The sequence below is a fragment of the Aquarana catesbeiana genome, linkage group LG04 (assembly GCF_042186555.1).
Source record: "Aquarana catesbeiana isolate 2022-GZ linkage group LG04, ASM4218655v1, whole genome shotgun sequence".
Classification (NCBI taxonomy): Eukaryota; Metazoa; Chordata; class Amphibia; order Anura; family Ranidae; genus Aquarana; species Aquarana catesbeiana.
The window spans coordinates 66,275,335-66,291,583 of record NC_133327.1 but is presented as its reverse complement, the minus strand read 5'-3'; the positions used below and the strand labels follow the sequence as shown (position 1 = coordinate 66,291,583).

General features: G+C 41.9%; 1 protein-coding gene across 1 annotated transcript in view; it reads left to right on the top strand.

Moving 5' to 3' along the window:
* Positions 1-16,249, top strand: part of LOC141139305 (protein eva-1 homolog C-like) — a 419,753-nt gene that overhangs the window by 388,331 nt on the left and 15,173 nt on the right. The window contains exons 5-6 of the mRNA XM_073625284.1: positions 9,193-9,354; positions 14,942-15,106. Coding sequence (XP_073481385.1) covers positions 9,193-9,354; positions 14,942-15,106 — 327 coding nt within the window. The remainder of the gene's footprint in view (positions 1-9,192; positions 9,355-14,941; positions 15,107-16,249) is intronic.

Here is a 16,249-nt window from a genome sequence, read left to right as displayed (position 1 = left end):
GGCAAGGCTCCTGATAAGACGACTGTTCGGCTCCATGCACACTGGCTTAAAAAATGTTGCTGCTACAGGAGTTTTGTGTTCTGCCTGTAGAAGCTACTCAATGTTTTCTTGTGTGTTCATGCACATTAAGATGATTACCGGCATATTTCGAGCTGAACGTTTAGCGGGAGGAAAAAAAACCCTTCTGGTTCACGTTTCTAATTGGAAACTTTGTACAAAAAATGCTTTATGTGAGTGTTTTTTACTGCCAAGAGATCAGACTTTTTAAGTCCAGTGTGTATAGAGCCTTCTTGTTAGGTGCCAACAAGGTATATTTGATTCCTGGTGACCTCACTGGCTCTCGGTCTCACCATTTTTAAACCTACTATAGTTTCTTTTTATCTATGTTGTAATTGAAGTCATCCATTTTTTTTTCTTTAGGATTTCAGGTGATCATTAGCAATTTGAATTTGTAAGCTGAAATCAGATAGCTGATTGTTCTTCTTTTACTAAATAAGCCCATCTTCAGCAGATGGAATTTGTATTTACCTGCCGTTGGTATCTGTAGGCTAATCTTCCAGTCAACCTGTGGCAAGACTCTGAACAGTTTGATTGTCAAAAAAGGACCACAGTAGATAATTCACACATTAAATTATTATATATAATATTTCAGAATTGGACACAGTAAGGAAGACCTCATGTACATGGTGTCAGGGGTTCCCTCCAAGTGTAGCACTTTAAGGACACCACCACTCGCTTTTATCCGCTTCAGGGCTGGTTTTGCCCGGTTTTATTTAAAAGAAAGTTCAAAACAAACACAGAAGATTCCCTCGCAGGGGTATTCAGTATTTCAGTCCTGCTACCAAAGTAAACGATTTTCAGCCCTCCTGGCTTGTAAACCCAGCTCTCCAGCTCAGACCTTGCACTTTAGGGTCTCTGTGCGTACAGCAAGTAGCCTCGTGCTACACTGGCTCCCACCTCTCTCCTAGGTGAAGCCCTACTGACTCCCATGCCCAGACCTCCTGTCTGCAGGGTGGAGTCTTCTCCAACTGGGAGCCTAGAGCCTTGGTCTAGTGATTACTTAAAGCCCAGAACACAGCTGACTTATTAGTGAACTGGCTGTTTATTAGACCTGGATCCTGGCAAGGTACCGCCCTGCTACAATGGAAACTTAGCAGCTCCTATGTGCTGAGTCGTAAAACCCCTGGTACTCTCTGGCACCTGGTGAGCTGCAGGTGCAGCGTACAGCCACCAATGCAATGTTGGTACATAGCCATGCTTGGGTAGATGCTGATGGCCTCTTCATCAGCATTTCCCCATGCATGTGCATACACTGCTTCTTCCGAAACGCACCACTTTCATGAAGTGCTGTACACGTATGCACCGGTAATTGCCAAATACGGAAGCCATCAGCCTTTTCCCAAGCACAAGTTTAAACCAATATGCCCAATGCACATGTTCCTGTAAATGTAAGTGGGAACTGCAGCAACTACCGACTGGAAACCGAAGACATTCAAAGTGAAAAGTATGTAACCAGCACACCCAGGATCTCCAGAATAGGTCTAAAGCTTTTTTCAGCAATTAGGTCATTAGCCAGGGGTCACATAATTAGTTATGTGACCCCCCCCAGCTAACTACGATATGATCACTGAATAAAACTTTGGACCCATTCTGGAGGTCCATGGTGTGCTGGTGACATACTTCTCATGTTTCCTGAGAATGGGCCACGTACAGCCATGCACTTGTATTGGCGGCTGTATGTGGCATGTTTCCAAGAGCCATGGATTTTATAGCTCAGGACACAGGAGCTGGTAAGCGTCCATGTGCATGAGGTCTAATAATTGTGACAGCTGGAGACTGCAGAGGTTTGTGTACTAATAAACCTCATGTGATTACATGCCATGCTGGTCACATGTTTAGGAACCACTCAGACTGGCTCCTGACCCTCAGTTAAGACTTTTGAACTGGATATTGTAGGCTTTTTTCTCAGCCCAAAGTTTTACTGTGCATAATGTGATTAAAAGATAACGTTTTACATTTCAGGACTTTTTTAAAACACAAAGGGGTTAATTCACTAAGAGATAAATACTGCATGAATTTTTGAGTTTAAAATAACTCATGCTGTATTTATCGTATTTATTTAAAGTAGTCAATTCACTAAAAAAAAGTGTTATGTACCAAATGCGTTTAAATATTTATGTTTTGCGATATTTAGCACTTACATTTTGTGTTTATTTTTGGCATTGTGTTTTTCCCAATTTTTTAATTTTTTTTAGCAGGATAATACTGCAGCAGAAGGCACACAGCAATATTGTGAAACTATGAAAACATTCAATGGTGCTTTCATTCACAAAACAATCTTCCTCTGATGAAATGTTACAATTTATTTTTATTCCTAAGCTCAGAGGAGAACATTTTCACACTGATAAATTGTATGCTTTTAACCTTGTTCAGTGCAGAGTTCCTCTAATTGTTGTTTTGTATGTTTCTAAAACACCGCAAACATCAGGTGATAAATATGTATGCGTTTTTTTAGTGAATTGACTTATCTCCTCCTTTTTTGCGGTATTTATCTCACTATTTTAACAAATGTGCGGTATTTATCCAACATTCGATAGTTTACTTTGGTGAATTGACTCTTTTATTATCTCATGCGATATTTTTGAAAAAATGAGTCACGTGACCTTCATGCGGTAACCTTTAGAGAATTGACCCCAATGTGGTTCCTACCTCAAAAACACTGGGGCATCTTTAGTTTTCCAAACTATACCGGGTGCCCTTTAAATAAAATTGCAAAGCAAGTTAGGGGTTACTCATTATTATTCTGATGAAAAGATGGCTTTCCTGAAAATGCACTCTACACGCTTCAATTATGGGAAGCAAAGGCTGGCTTCCTCTCCGCCTTTGTAATGTTCAACATATGTAACATTGGTTGTTCATTTCTTAAAAGCTATAGAGCAAGAAGTGTTTATAAGCAGGAATATACTATTTTTATATACTGTAGCATGGACCTTTTCCCAGAGATTTGTGTATGTTGCACGCAGTGGAGTTGTTTGTCTGCGCCTTGTTTCTGCTACCACAGCTTAATGAGACTCCAGCTAGCAGAGCCTTGGTGAGACATTTGAGTGGTTTTTATACCATATCTAACGAGCAGCTATGTTGGTGGTCTGCGGTATGGTGCCAGTATAATCATGCCATCATAAGAAGTTTATCACATATAAAAGGAAGAAACAGGGGTGCACAGTGTTGTTTTCTATGGTGGGAAGAGAGATGCAAAGACCACACAAGTTGCACATGATGTCCCATATGTGGTTCCATTGTATCATCAGATCTAAAAATGCTCTACTGCCCATAGTTCCCGACCGTCCTTCATTTGGAGGGGCTGTCCCTCTTTTGAAATCTAATGCCTCTGTCCAAATTTCCTTCTCTTTTCAGAATGAGGGTATCATATTTTAACTATCAAGAGTGTTATACTGCACAAAGCCTTTTTTCCAACCTTTATATTATTGCATTCATAACTGTTAAAGATGAATTCCAGGTAGGTTTATTTTTTACATAGTGACATTGGTCCAACTAGTTCCGACAATCCCTGTGGAAATGGAGGATTGCTATAGTAGCTGCCACTACTACAGTGATTCTCACTATCTTTTATTGTTTGTCGAGTGCCTGCTCTGCAGAATAGTAAGCACAGGGAGCCGCCTACTTGGTATGGGTGCCATTCAGAGAGCACCTTGTATTTTTCTTAATCAATACAAGATGTTTTCTGCAGGGCTGCTGTTAGAAGTCTTGGGGCCCCATACAGCCTACGTGGCAGGGCCCCTCTGGCTGAAAGTGACTGAGGACAGTCCCTTTCTCTACAGCCTCAGGCTATGTTCACACTGATCTGACACGAAAGTTGTATGACTTCTGATCCAACTTTGCCTTGCGACTTCGTGTCCAACTTCCATGCAACTTCAATGAGCGGATTGACTTTGATCCGATTCTAAGATGATTGCAACTTGTCCTTTAGCCAATCAAAACAATTCCTTTAAAATGAAGAAAATAGCTGCACACCAACATAACTAAAGTTCATCACAGATACATCAGCTGGTAACAGAGGTTGACGCGTTTTACATAACTAATTGTGCTTACTCATAAGTAAGCACAGTTGTGTGAAACGCGTCAACCTCTGTTACCAGCTGATGTGCCTGTGATGTGTGTCATGCACTTTTAATATCACTCAAAAAATGGACTTTCATTATGCTGGTGTGCAGCCATTTTCTTAATTTTGGCTGATTATGGCAGGTAAGGCGAGGCGTGTACCTGCATGAGGCGTCCCACCCCAGCTAACCACACCTAGACCTACTCACCTGGAGCTGTGTCTTTCCTCGCTCTTCAAAACAATTCCGCTGCTTCTGGTGTGGAGGAAACCTCAAGCCAACCTCCCCCTAATCCATACCAAGCTCTTTGTATCTGGTATGGATCTTGAGGGGGAACCCCACACCAAAATTGAAAAAAAAATGGTATGGGGTCCCCCTCAAGATCTTCAGAACACAAGTCACGTGTCAGATCAGTTAACATGATGATCCCGACTTTCATTCAAATCAAATTTGTGCCCTCCGCAGCTCCCAGCAGGAAAGGAGAGGAGGGAAAACAGCAGCACTGCAGAGAAAAGAGGCACACATGGGTCCCAAATAGCAGGAGTAAGAGGGCACAGATACTAGAATCAATACTCCAGCAATGTAGCCAGAAGAAGAAAAGAAAAGTAGAAGCCAGCAGCATTGCAAATGGGGCACACATGTCAGCAATAAGGCAGTACTGCTGGCTCTCCTGGGGCCCCCCTTTTGAACTAATAAGTCCTGGGCCCAGTACAGGAGACCTGGCTGTACTGCCTTATCAGTGGCCCTGTTGGCAGATGTTGCACCCATCCCTTTTGGCTCCCCTGATGCAGCAAAAATCACTTTTAAAGTAAGCCTTGAATAAAAACAGAAGGTCTGCTTATTACTTAGCACCCCCCCCCTCAAAAAAAAAAACAAAAAAAAAAAAACTAATTACATTTACCTGTAGGCATCACTGGGCCTCTCCGTTAGCTCCTGGGAAGCTCAGTACCCCACATCCTGGGAGAATGAACTCCTGAGCTCCACAGTTTATTTTTAACTTTCTGAGATGGGGGCTAAGAAATAAGCAGATCTTGCATTGTGATTCAAGGTCTATGTTAAAGCTGTTTGATTTTCTAATCACTAGTGGGGTCAAGCCAAGGTTCATTTTCAACCTCAGTGTTGAGAAAATTTGAAGGCGGATGGAAATGTTTTCCCCAATAAACAAACAAAAACCAGTGAATGTGGTTTTCATTCAAAAAAGTCCATTCACTGCATTTAAAAAGCAAAACGTAATTTTGAGGTACTTTCAAACAATATTCAACAAGTTATCTAATGTATTGAGAATTTTTATTTGAATTCTATCAAAGCTTGAAGGACTACAGCTTGAATAGAGAGAGACTAGATGGGTCACCAGTGGGCTGACTGAAAAAAAACAAAAAAACTAATGGATTCCCTCATCTACGCAAGCAAGATGGATGTAGTATCCTCCCCACTGTGTTACTGTATACTGATAGCGTAAACTCCTCTACTGTCAGAGTATACTGAGCAGTGCTGCAGCTGCTGATTGAATTAAAATTTACAAATGTTGTTAGACCTCTGTTGAACGGGAATAATGCCATAGATGAATTAAAAATTGGCCTGCCAAATTTTGATCCATCTATGGACAGCTTTATTTAAGAAGAATAACAGTTTTTCCTCCAGACACCATAATAATCAAGCCCATCCATCAAGCTATGATCTGATAACCTTTAATTAGAAGATGAGGGCTACACTCCTTCCTGTTTGACCTTGGTAACAGATGGGTGGTTGTAGTGACTGTGCCAGATGGCGCTGCATAAACCACAGTTAAATGAGACATCACGTTTCAAGGCCCTTGCAGGGTGCCTTCCTCAAGGCGACAGTGACCCTATATCATCTTGTGGAAGAGACCCTACATGGCCCCAAAATGTTGGCTTACTTGGTTGATTTGACATTGCACTAATAAGAGATGTTTCATAGTTTTTAGATCTGATAGCAGACTAACCTGCTGCATCGGCCATGGGGCCTGATTTCTCTAAAAAAGAGTCTAAAATCGTAACGGAACGTGATCTCTTATAAAAACTAATCACATACAGACCTGCAATGGAAAAAGATAAGTGGAAAATTAAAGACTGAACTAAATTTGCTGGATTGGTGTGATACAGACAGTTGGTATAGATCCTATTTCAGGCACTTAGACAAACGAGGCCTAGTCTGTGACCCCTGTTACCCCCTGTTACCCCTGCTAAATAAAATTCATAGCAGTAATGCATATCATTCCTTGGCATACAATAAGTTGTGTAGTGATTCAAAGCAAAATGGCTGCTCTTTGGTGGCTGTAGTTAGTTGACTCACCCACCGTGAAATAAAAGGAAACGAGGATAAAAAGAAATTGCCATTATCATTACTCTGATTTTCTTAAAATTAAAATTAATTTTTTTTTTTTACTGTGTTCAGGCAATTCAAGTAATTGTACGATCTTGATTGTTTCTATAAAGCGTCATTGTGGATTGTGCCCTCTCCAAACATCACAATGTGAGTCAAAGCAAATTGCTTTTTGGAATCGGTTGTGTAATCACCAAAAGGAGTTTATTTAGTCTGAACACAAAGGGAGCATTGTCTGGCATCCCCATAAACTGGTGCGGCAGACGTTTCCAAGGAAAAGGGGTCAAGAACCACACAGACTGTGGAAGGAAATCTGATTTCTCGAATTTAAAATGTTAAGAGCTTGCAAAGTAAAGACTAAGCGGTTTTCCAAATTTCTTGCTACATGAAACGCTTGTGCATTTTAACATTTTGGCATATTTAAAATGAATGTCATGCCAAAAATGTTATTTCTAGTTTTGGATAGAGTAGTAAAGGGTTAGAACTCTTGTTGAGGTTTCACTCCTGTCGGTGGCTCCATTGGAGAGATTGACCTTCTCTTCTGTGCTGCTACTCACAATGGTGTTACCAGACAGGGACTGGGGGAATTTTTTTAAAGAGGAACTTTACCCTCGCCCACAAAAATCCTCCTAATATGCCACTTACCTTTGTCATCTTTCAATGCTGCATTAATATACTTACAGCCCTAGCTAATCCACCATTGTCCTCTTCTCCTGTACCACTCTCCTCCTACAAGTCCTGTCCCGCCCTTCCATTTTTCTTTTATCTGTCATTAAGGGGGTCGGCTGTCTCTTTCATCCTCCTCTTCAGTCTTTCAGATGAGAAGTTGGAGGGGTGGTAAAAAATGGTGATTAAGTCACGGTTTTGTTGCCCATCCGAACTGTAAAAATAACAGCCGGCCAGGGCTGTTTATACACAGTAGCTTTGCTTCACAGTTGTGGCATTTTAACTCACAGTGAAAAGTTTGACAAGTGGCACTGATTGTCAAACTTGCCCATTGAGCTCAATAGTTTGGCACCATAGCTACATGCGATGCACGCGATTGCGGAGCTGTAGTGCAGCATTATAGTTTTAAATCAGGTGGTGAGGAGACTATATAACAGTCTCTCTAAAAAGCGATCTGAATGCAGAACGCTCTTCAGAGGGCACCCACTCCACCGTAATAATCAATCCCTCATCTCTTCCTATATTATGGGAAGCCAGCTGTCCCTTCCGGGTTCTTGCATTTGGTCCCTTGGCGATGCTCTCTGTGCATGCACGTCTGTTCTAGATTGCCCTGAAGCCTCCTGGGATGGATGACATGGGTACCTTTTAGAAGGCTGCGAGTAAGGAAAAGGTGCCAGCTACCTTCTTGAAAGAAAAAAAATGTTGCAATGGTGTGAAAGGAGGTGGGTGGAAGCAATATTATGCAAGTAAGGGTCTGCTTTAACAGAGACCTAGTTAGGAATAAAAACACAGGTTCTAGCCTTCCTCTACTCTAATGCCGTGTACACACGACCGGACTTTTCGACAGCAAAGGTCAGACGGAACGAATCCACTGGACAATTTCATTGTGTGTGTGCTTCATCGGACCTTTGCTGTCGAAAAATCAGACGGAGTTTAGAAGTAGAACATGTTTCAAATATTTCCGACGGACTCGAGTCCAGTCGAAAAATCCGCTCGTCTGTATGCTAGTCCGACGGACGAAAAACGACGCAAGGTCAGGTATTGGCTACTGGCTATGAACTTCCTTATTCTAGCCCGGTCGTACGTCATCCACGTTCGACTCAGTCGGACTTTGGTGTGATCGTGTGTAGGCAAGTCCGTTTCGACGGAACTCCGTCGAAAGTCTGTGAAAGTCCTTCGGAGTTCAGCCATCGAAAAGTCTGCTCATCTGTACACGGCATAACATGGATAGATATAAAATGATTTTCCTTAGTAATGTCAGGGAGTTCCCCCTCACTTCTGGTCTGGTAAACTGTTGTCATCAGGATAGGAAGTCACGGAACCCTGGATAGCAAGAAAAACAGGGGTCCTTATTCTTCCCCACTCTATCCAAAACAAAAAAAATTTTTTCGTTGGACATGCACCTTAAAAGAAAAAAATATCTATTCACGTATCATACATTTTATAAGAATGTTCTTATTTAAAGTGAACCTGTGCACTGTCACTGCAAGGCAAAGCAACAGGCTGACTTAATTCCTGGAGGTGGCCTAGCTGTATTGGCTAACTGCAGTAGAAAAAAGTAAGGTCACCAACCTGGCTATGCTGTCTGACTGGCTGTGCATGACTCAGGAGTCACAACAGCATGGAGAGAAATGCAAATTCTTTGGCAGGTAAAACCGCTTCTATATATATATATTTCAACTGCGTATTTAGCTGTCTGGAGTTCAGCTTGTGTCATCCAAAGTACAGCTTGATTTGTTTTGGCAATCAGAACAAAATTATTACTAAAAAGTGGAGACATGCATATGGCAATATAGCAAGACCTAATCAAAGGATTGTAATAAAGAATTATGACTGAGTAATAGATGTAACATATGTGACCGGTATTATTTGTAGCTCCTATGCCTTATACATGAATTGTGGATGACTGGACAGATGCTGCACTCTTGGTGTCTAACAAATGGAATTTAATCTAATGTAACAAAAATAAACTTTGTTATATATTAATGGTCCATATGATTAGGACTTTATGGACTAGATACTTAAACTGCTTTTAATTATTTTTTTTTCTTCTGTTTCCTTTCAGTCCCAAAGAAACTGCTGTATGAAACTCAGCCAAAGTCAACAAATTACCACGGAGTGCGGCAAACTCGCTTCCCAGAGCGGCCTGGACTTTACGATCGCAATGTGATTGGGGATGGGGCCTTCTTCCCAGACCCTGCCTTCATAACTGAACACGTTCTACCAGGTGCACCACCATTCAGTGTATAAACAAATGTATATAAAATGCTTGTTTGATTTTAAACTTGGGTTCAGCAGAATGAAGCAAATGTGTTGGTCAAATTGTCTCATTATGAACAGAGGTGATCTGCAATTGTTGAACCCATGCACCAGGATGGTCAGTCTAAAATTCAGGTGGTTGACAGTAAAACCAAATTCTGGACTGTGGATGACAGCCGTGGTTCCATAATGAGCACATAAATGTATCTATGCACTTATGACACAACCACGTTGACCATCTTGGTTGTTGAACATCTGAGCAGATATCTAATAGATTTTTTTCCTGAAGACCAAATCCAGATTTTTATTTCATTTTTGATAGAGCGGGGGAGTTAGAGTCTCTATGGTGTTTTTAAAAATTGCATTTGTGTACCTCCTGGGGTGATTTCTCCCAACATTTTTTGTCGGGTCCTTGATAAATGTTATTATTAATAAGTGCCTTCAAGTTGATTACTAGTGACCGCACGGATAGTGTTTCTCAAGAATTGTCTGTTTTCTGTTTGAGTCTTTAAGTCTTCGCAAAAGCATGTTCATAATTTTTGTGATTGTATCCATACACCTTATTGGTGGTCATCCTCTTCTTTTCCTGTATTGTCCTTAGGGAAACAAATTTGTATAACAAAACGGTGATTAAAAAGGAACTTATTGGTCATTTTAAACTTAAAATACAAGTCTGCTTAACAGCAGTATGTTCCTGTAAGGCCGACCATACACAGGTTGCAGGAAGGGAAATTGCTCAATTCCTTAATTACTCCATCAACACAGGTAGTGTTGATGGGAAAATCCCTCCCGTGGAGCCATTGTGCTCTCCCAGTGGGAGGCAGGGGAAGCCGTACTTGTTGGGAGAACTGAGTGATTAATGCTAGAAGCTATAACAGCCACTTACAATAAGCAAATGTAAAATATGGCAGGCTGGTTGCCCCCAAGTTGATCGATTGACCAATTTGGGTACATTTAGCCTGCCCATACATGGTTTGAATCTCGGGCGATTCCTGCTGAACTGGCGAGATTCAAACCATCTACGGCCAGCTTAAAGCAGAGTTCCACTCCTGCTTATCCGTCTCCCCCCCCCCCCCTCCGGTGCCACATTCTGTGCTTTTCAGGGGGGAGGGGGAACGGGGATCTGTTTTTGACAGGTCCCCCTTCCCTCAGTAGTTTGCCCCCCCCCCTCCTTCCTCCACCACCGGGCCAATTAGAAAGCGCAGTAGGGAACCAGCTGTGAAATTGAAAGGCCTCACTGCTGGGGTTCCCTTACCAGGAATGGTGGTGGCAGCACCTGACATCCAATCCGAAAACCGGCTGGGCTGCCGACATTGCGGGCTCCCTGGACGGGTAAATGTCCTAATATTAAAAGTCAGCAGCTACAGTATTTGTAGCTGCTGACTTATTTTTCATGGGGGGGGGGGGGGGCCGGAACACTGCTTTAGGGCTGAGATTAGACGTGCAATTGGGGGGTTTTAAAAATGTGGTTTTAGCGCCCCCGCCCTTAAGCTGCAATCGCAGCAAATGGGGGGTGTTCACAAGCCATAGTCGCGATGCTTTGCAGCCGCAGTGAAAACTATCCCAATATATCGGGATCCTGCTGACAGCAACTTATTCAAGCAAATGGGGAAGCGCCACAAACACCTTGCAATCTTCTGTAATGCACATGGTTGTGGTGCGTTTGTTAGGTTTTTATGATTTTCAGCCTAAATGGACTCCCAGCTTCTCTGAGACAGCAACTTTAAAGTATATGTAAATTCAATCACTAAAATATAATCTAATGGTAATATGATTTCAAAAGTCATTTTGCTGTCATTGTCAGCTTAAATTAAAATAATACCTAGTCATGAAGGTTCTTGTTCAGGCCCTCCCCGACAATGCTGTGTGCTTGTTTCCCAAGAAATGTTATTCAGCTATTGGTGAAATGCATGTAGACCGGAAGCAAATGTAAAGAGGCTGCCTAAGATCAGCAGCACTGAGATGCAACAAAAACAAAAGGTTAAAAAATATTTTATTAAATGAAGAAAAAAATGGCAAATGTTTGACACATGATGGTCTAGTAAACCTTATATGGCCAGTCTATCATGCAGCTCTGGGGCCCTGGGTGTAGTGTATTACCTTTTTTCCAGGGATTGTATGTTAACTAACTACATACTGTAGTTTTGTCAAGGTGAAACAAGACACAGCTCCACATCAAATTAAATAGAATCTGCATCTTCAAAACCTAAAGTTCACAGATAATCCACAGGGAGATAAAAGAATACTTTATAAATTTGTGGTCCGGAAAACTGGAAAAAGAAATTCTTCCCGATTCCCAAAGTGAATGGGGATTCCCCCAGATCAACATTCTACAGCCATCTCCTGTTTGTGAGTGAGGGTTAGGTGCTCTTCTCTCCATCCACAACCCAATATTTGTTACATTAATTGGCCCGTGTGTGTGTGTGTGTGTACTTGTGTGATGGGGTAAGGACACTAGCATGTTAGTACAGGTACTGTACTCATTGCACTGGTTCGGGATCAAGGCCTGAGTTACACTTATGCAGATTGCAGTTTGCATCTTCCAGGTGCATTTTTGCATTTTTCAAAAAAAGTCCCTGGCCCTTTCCATAAAATGCACAGATGTGAACTACACCCATAGGAAACCATGTTAAATGGACTGTAGTGTGTTTCTGCAAAACTGAAAATGCACTAAATGCATAGGTGTGAACCAGGCCTCAAACAATTGCATTGTATGATGATGCAAAATAGATGCAGATTCTACCAGCTCCCCCATTTCATCCTAGAGTTGCCCCCCCCCCCCTCCCCCCGTCTGTAATAAATTGTTTATTATGAACAGGACACTAGTCCCAGAACAAACAGAACAATGCTCTATGAGGTAATTAGTGAATGAAAAGCATAACCTTAAAATACTAATGTTCTCTTCCCTGACTTACTAGATCTCAGGCGGAAACGGTGTTTGGCCTAAATTTAATAAGCACAAACAAGAGGAAATGATTAATAGGTCTGTCTGCGGCTTAATTGGCTCCTGATACAGAGCAGGGTTGTGTAACAGGAGCAGATGCAGTGGCCTCAGTGCAGGACAAAGTCATAAAAATTACATGGGAATATGTCAAAACTGCTCTATAGCTAGTTTAGTGCAGAGTATGGGGATGGGCAAGAGCTGTACAATGCATTGTGTAGCGATATCCCCGTAGGAGCCGCTGATTAGGAAGGGTCCTCTGTTTTGGCCTCAACCTTTTCCAAAAACATCAGATCTTCTAACACACCAGGTTAAGGTTACAAATTTACAATATTGCAGGAAATCATTTAACCTTTTGCCAACCACGCTATAGCCAAATGATGGCCAGTGCGGCCACACATTTCTGGGAGTGCATCTATTGAAGTCCCACCAGAACTCCACTCCCCCTTGGGGTGCGCACTGGGCATGCTGTGTGATTACTGTGTCCTTCGAACACAGCTGATCACAGATCGAGGTAAAGGGCCCTTCACAGCGGCCTTTTACCATGTGATCAGCTGATCACATGTAAAACATATGCTGGTTACCGGCATTTCCTTTCCTCATCGCTGTTCCAGCAGGGAAGCGGGGGTGACGCTTCAGGAAGATACTGAGTTATGGAAGTGGAAGAGCTCAGGGGATCCAGTGGTGATTGGGTCCGACAGTCTAGTGAGAGACTGGGAGCTCAGCGAGTGAAGACCTACAGTGAGAGAGTGTTACCAAAAGTTAAGTACAACTACCGTTAGTGACTGTTACAAGATTTGTTGCCATAGGAGACAGCTGTCCTACCTATACAGAAGTGGTGTCTGGCTGGAGGCCTTCCACTGTATAGCTGTCTACCTATAGAAGTCTGCCAATTATCATTGCATCTACTTAAGGGTGTCCTGGCCCTAACCCGCTCTCCCACAGTTCCCACAGAGACAATAAATCTCTTTTGCATTCAAAAAGTGTCTGGCGCCTATCACTCAATCTTGCATCACACCCACCATGCCTAGTAACCCACTCTACAATGACGGATGTCAGCTATCCCTGACTCTGGAGGTCACCATTAGGTCTTTAGAAGTCCGGGACCTTGCTACACAATGTATATGATTTTCTTTTTTTTTTTTTTTTTTTTTTTTTATTTTACTTAATTTTTATTAAAAAGAGATATAAACCAATGTTCAATGGGTTTTGTAAACAATGAGAACAGTACAAATGGACTGCGAGCAGAGCCAGAAATACCACATTGGAGTTGGCTCTACTTGCCGGTTTATCAGACACATATAGAGTAGACAACTGTAGACCAGAAGGGACCTTCTAATGACAAGGTATAGCATATGCAAATTAGCCAGTAGGCATAGTTACAAAAAAACAAAAAATAAAGGGCACAAAGGTATCATAAGGAAAGGTCACAGGTATAATTTGCCAATGGGGGCCTGACAGATCTCAGGCCCGAAGGCATCATAAGTGGGTCATATGTTAGCGTAATTATAATCATCTGTGGGAGGGAGAGTAAAAATTACACGCTCCCTCCTGCCTGAAGACCTGAAGCTGTTGACCATTGTAACCCCTGGAAGTGCATAGACAGGAAGATTACCGGGCATTCCTACAGTTTAGATTTGTCCAGGATCCACCTGCCTGCAGAACATGAGACATCCTTCATTAAAGGTTAATGATGTGACCAAAGCTGTCAGTAGTGACTTCCCTTCGGTCTGGTATGGAATTTAAGGGGAAACCCACGCCATTTTTTGTTTTCTTTTGGCATGGGGTTCCCCTCAAAATCCATACCAGACCATTGGTCTGGTATGGTCTTGGGGGAGGGACCCCACGCCATTTTTTTTTTTTTTTTTTGGCGTGGGGTTCCATTTCAAGATCCATACAAGACTCAAAGGGCCTGGTATGGATCTTGGGGGGGACCCCACACAATTTTTTTTTCTAATTTTGGCGTGGGGTTCCTCTTCAAGATCCTAAGAGCACAAGTCACACCACAAGTCAGATCACGTTGATCCGACTTGGATGCGACTTCTATTCAAATCAATGGGCCGAAAGTTGGATCAGGAGACGGCTCTCATAGGCAACCATTGACTTTGAATAGAGGCAGAGAAACGCGTCTAAACGCGCATTGACGCCAATGCAAAAAGCTACTAAAATGCATTTTTACAGACGCTTTTTCCTGGCATTGGTAGTGGCTTTGCAGCTTGTTTTTTCTAACACCCCGTGTACATGAGGCCTTAGTGTCTGTGCTGGCCCACCTCCTCTCCCCCTCCCCTCCATCCCTAAATATCCTTTTATGGAGCTGACGGGGGAGGAGTGAAGAGGAATTCTTTAGAGTGTCACTTCAGTGTCTGCTGAGGCTGCTGACATCTAAGATGAAGGTGCCCAGGAGCAATCTCAGGGCTTTTGATGTCTACACTAGGGAAATATGTATAAATACATATAAAACCCTCTGAGTTTTTTGTTGAAATGAATGGTCTGGTACACGGTCTCATTTTTTTCTTGTGCGGTTTTGAGTGTGAACATAAATATCTCATATGTTAATGGCCATAGTGGTTGTTGTTCTTCATTACCAATATCTTCTCACATTTTATATTAACAGACAGGAAGAAAGGATTGGCAGCAGCATTCTTTCCGGTGGATGATAATCTTTCTATGGGAGAGACAGAACATACTATCTTCAATCAGACCATGGCACCAACGGGGCACAGTAACACTGAGATGGCACTGATCAGCAATATGCTTGCAGCATATTCTTTTATCACAGGTATACAGTACTCTACATCGTGGATAACACTACTCCTTCCCTCTAAATAAATAGCCTTATGTCTGGATACAACCCATCTGGTGTCTGTCCCCAACAGTAGGTTAGTGGACACTTACAGCATAGTCAGTTTCACCTCTCCTCCCAGAAACAGTTCTGTTAAAGTAGATCTAAACCTATTCATTAAAATGTAATATAATTTTTATGGTTGATCTAAGTGTTAATGTCAGTTCAGAAGGTATTTTCTATCTTTTTTTAAAGCTGTGTTCTGTATTCACAAATATATCTCATAAAAAATAAAAAAAAAGCATTGTAAGTACTTATTCCTAAGCACTTCCTACAGCAGAGCTCAGACTGGGTGGGGGAAAAGCAGAACAAGGAGCCAGTAAGTTGTGCTGCAGTGCAAGGAGCATGTTGATTATAGCTGGGCCAAATGCCCCATGGTTCGTGCCAGAACTCTCGAACATCACAAAAGTTCGGACCCGAGCCACAAACTCTATTAAAGTCTATTGGTCCCGAACATAAAAAATCAAAAGTCCCCATTTTGAAGGCTTGTATGCAAGTTATTGCCAATAAAAAGGGTATGGGGCCCAGGTACTGCTTTGGGGGACATGTATCAATGCAAACTTTTTTTTTTTTTAAAAGATCATTTTTAAAGGAGCAGTGATTTTAATGATGCTTAAAGTGAAACAATAAAAATGCTAAATTTCTTTAAATATAGTACCTGGGGGCCCCCTTAGTCTGCATGTAAAGTGGAGCATCTGTACAGTGTATAGAAACTGCTTATTTTTTTACTAAAGGAGTTGTCAAAAACTGTACTCCTACTCCGTCATCAAAAAAGTGTCAAAAATAAAGACAGGATGCAGTATTTCTCAATGCCTTGATTAACCACTTAAGCCCCGGACCATTTGACCAGAGCACTTTTTGCAATTCGGCCCTGCGTCGCTTTAACTGACTATTGCACGGTCGTGCGACGTGGCTCCCAAACAAAACTGACATCCTTTTTTTCCCCACAAATAGAGCTTTCTTTTGGTGGTATTTGATCACCTTTGCAGTTTTTATTTTTTGCGCTATAAACAAAAAAATAGCGACAATTTTGAAAAAGGCATTATTTTTTACTATTTGCTATAATAAATATCCCCCAAA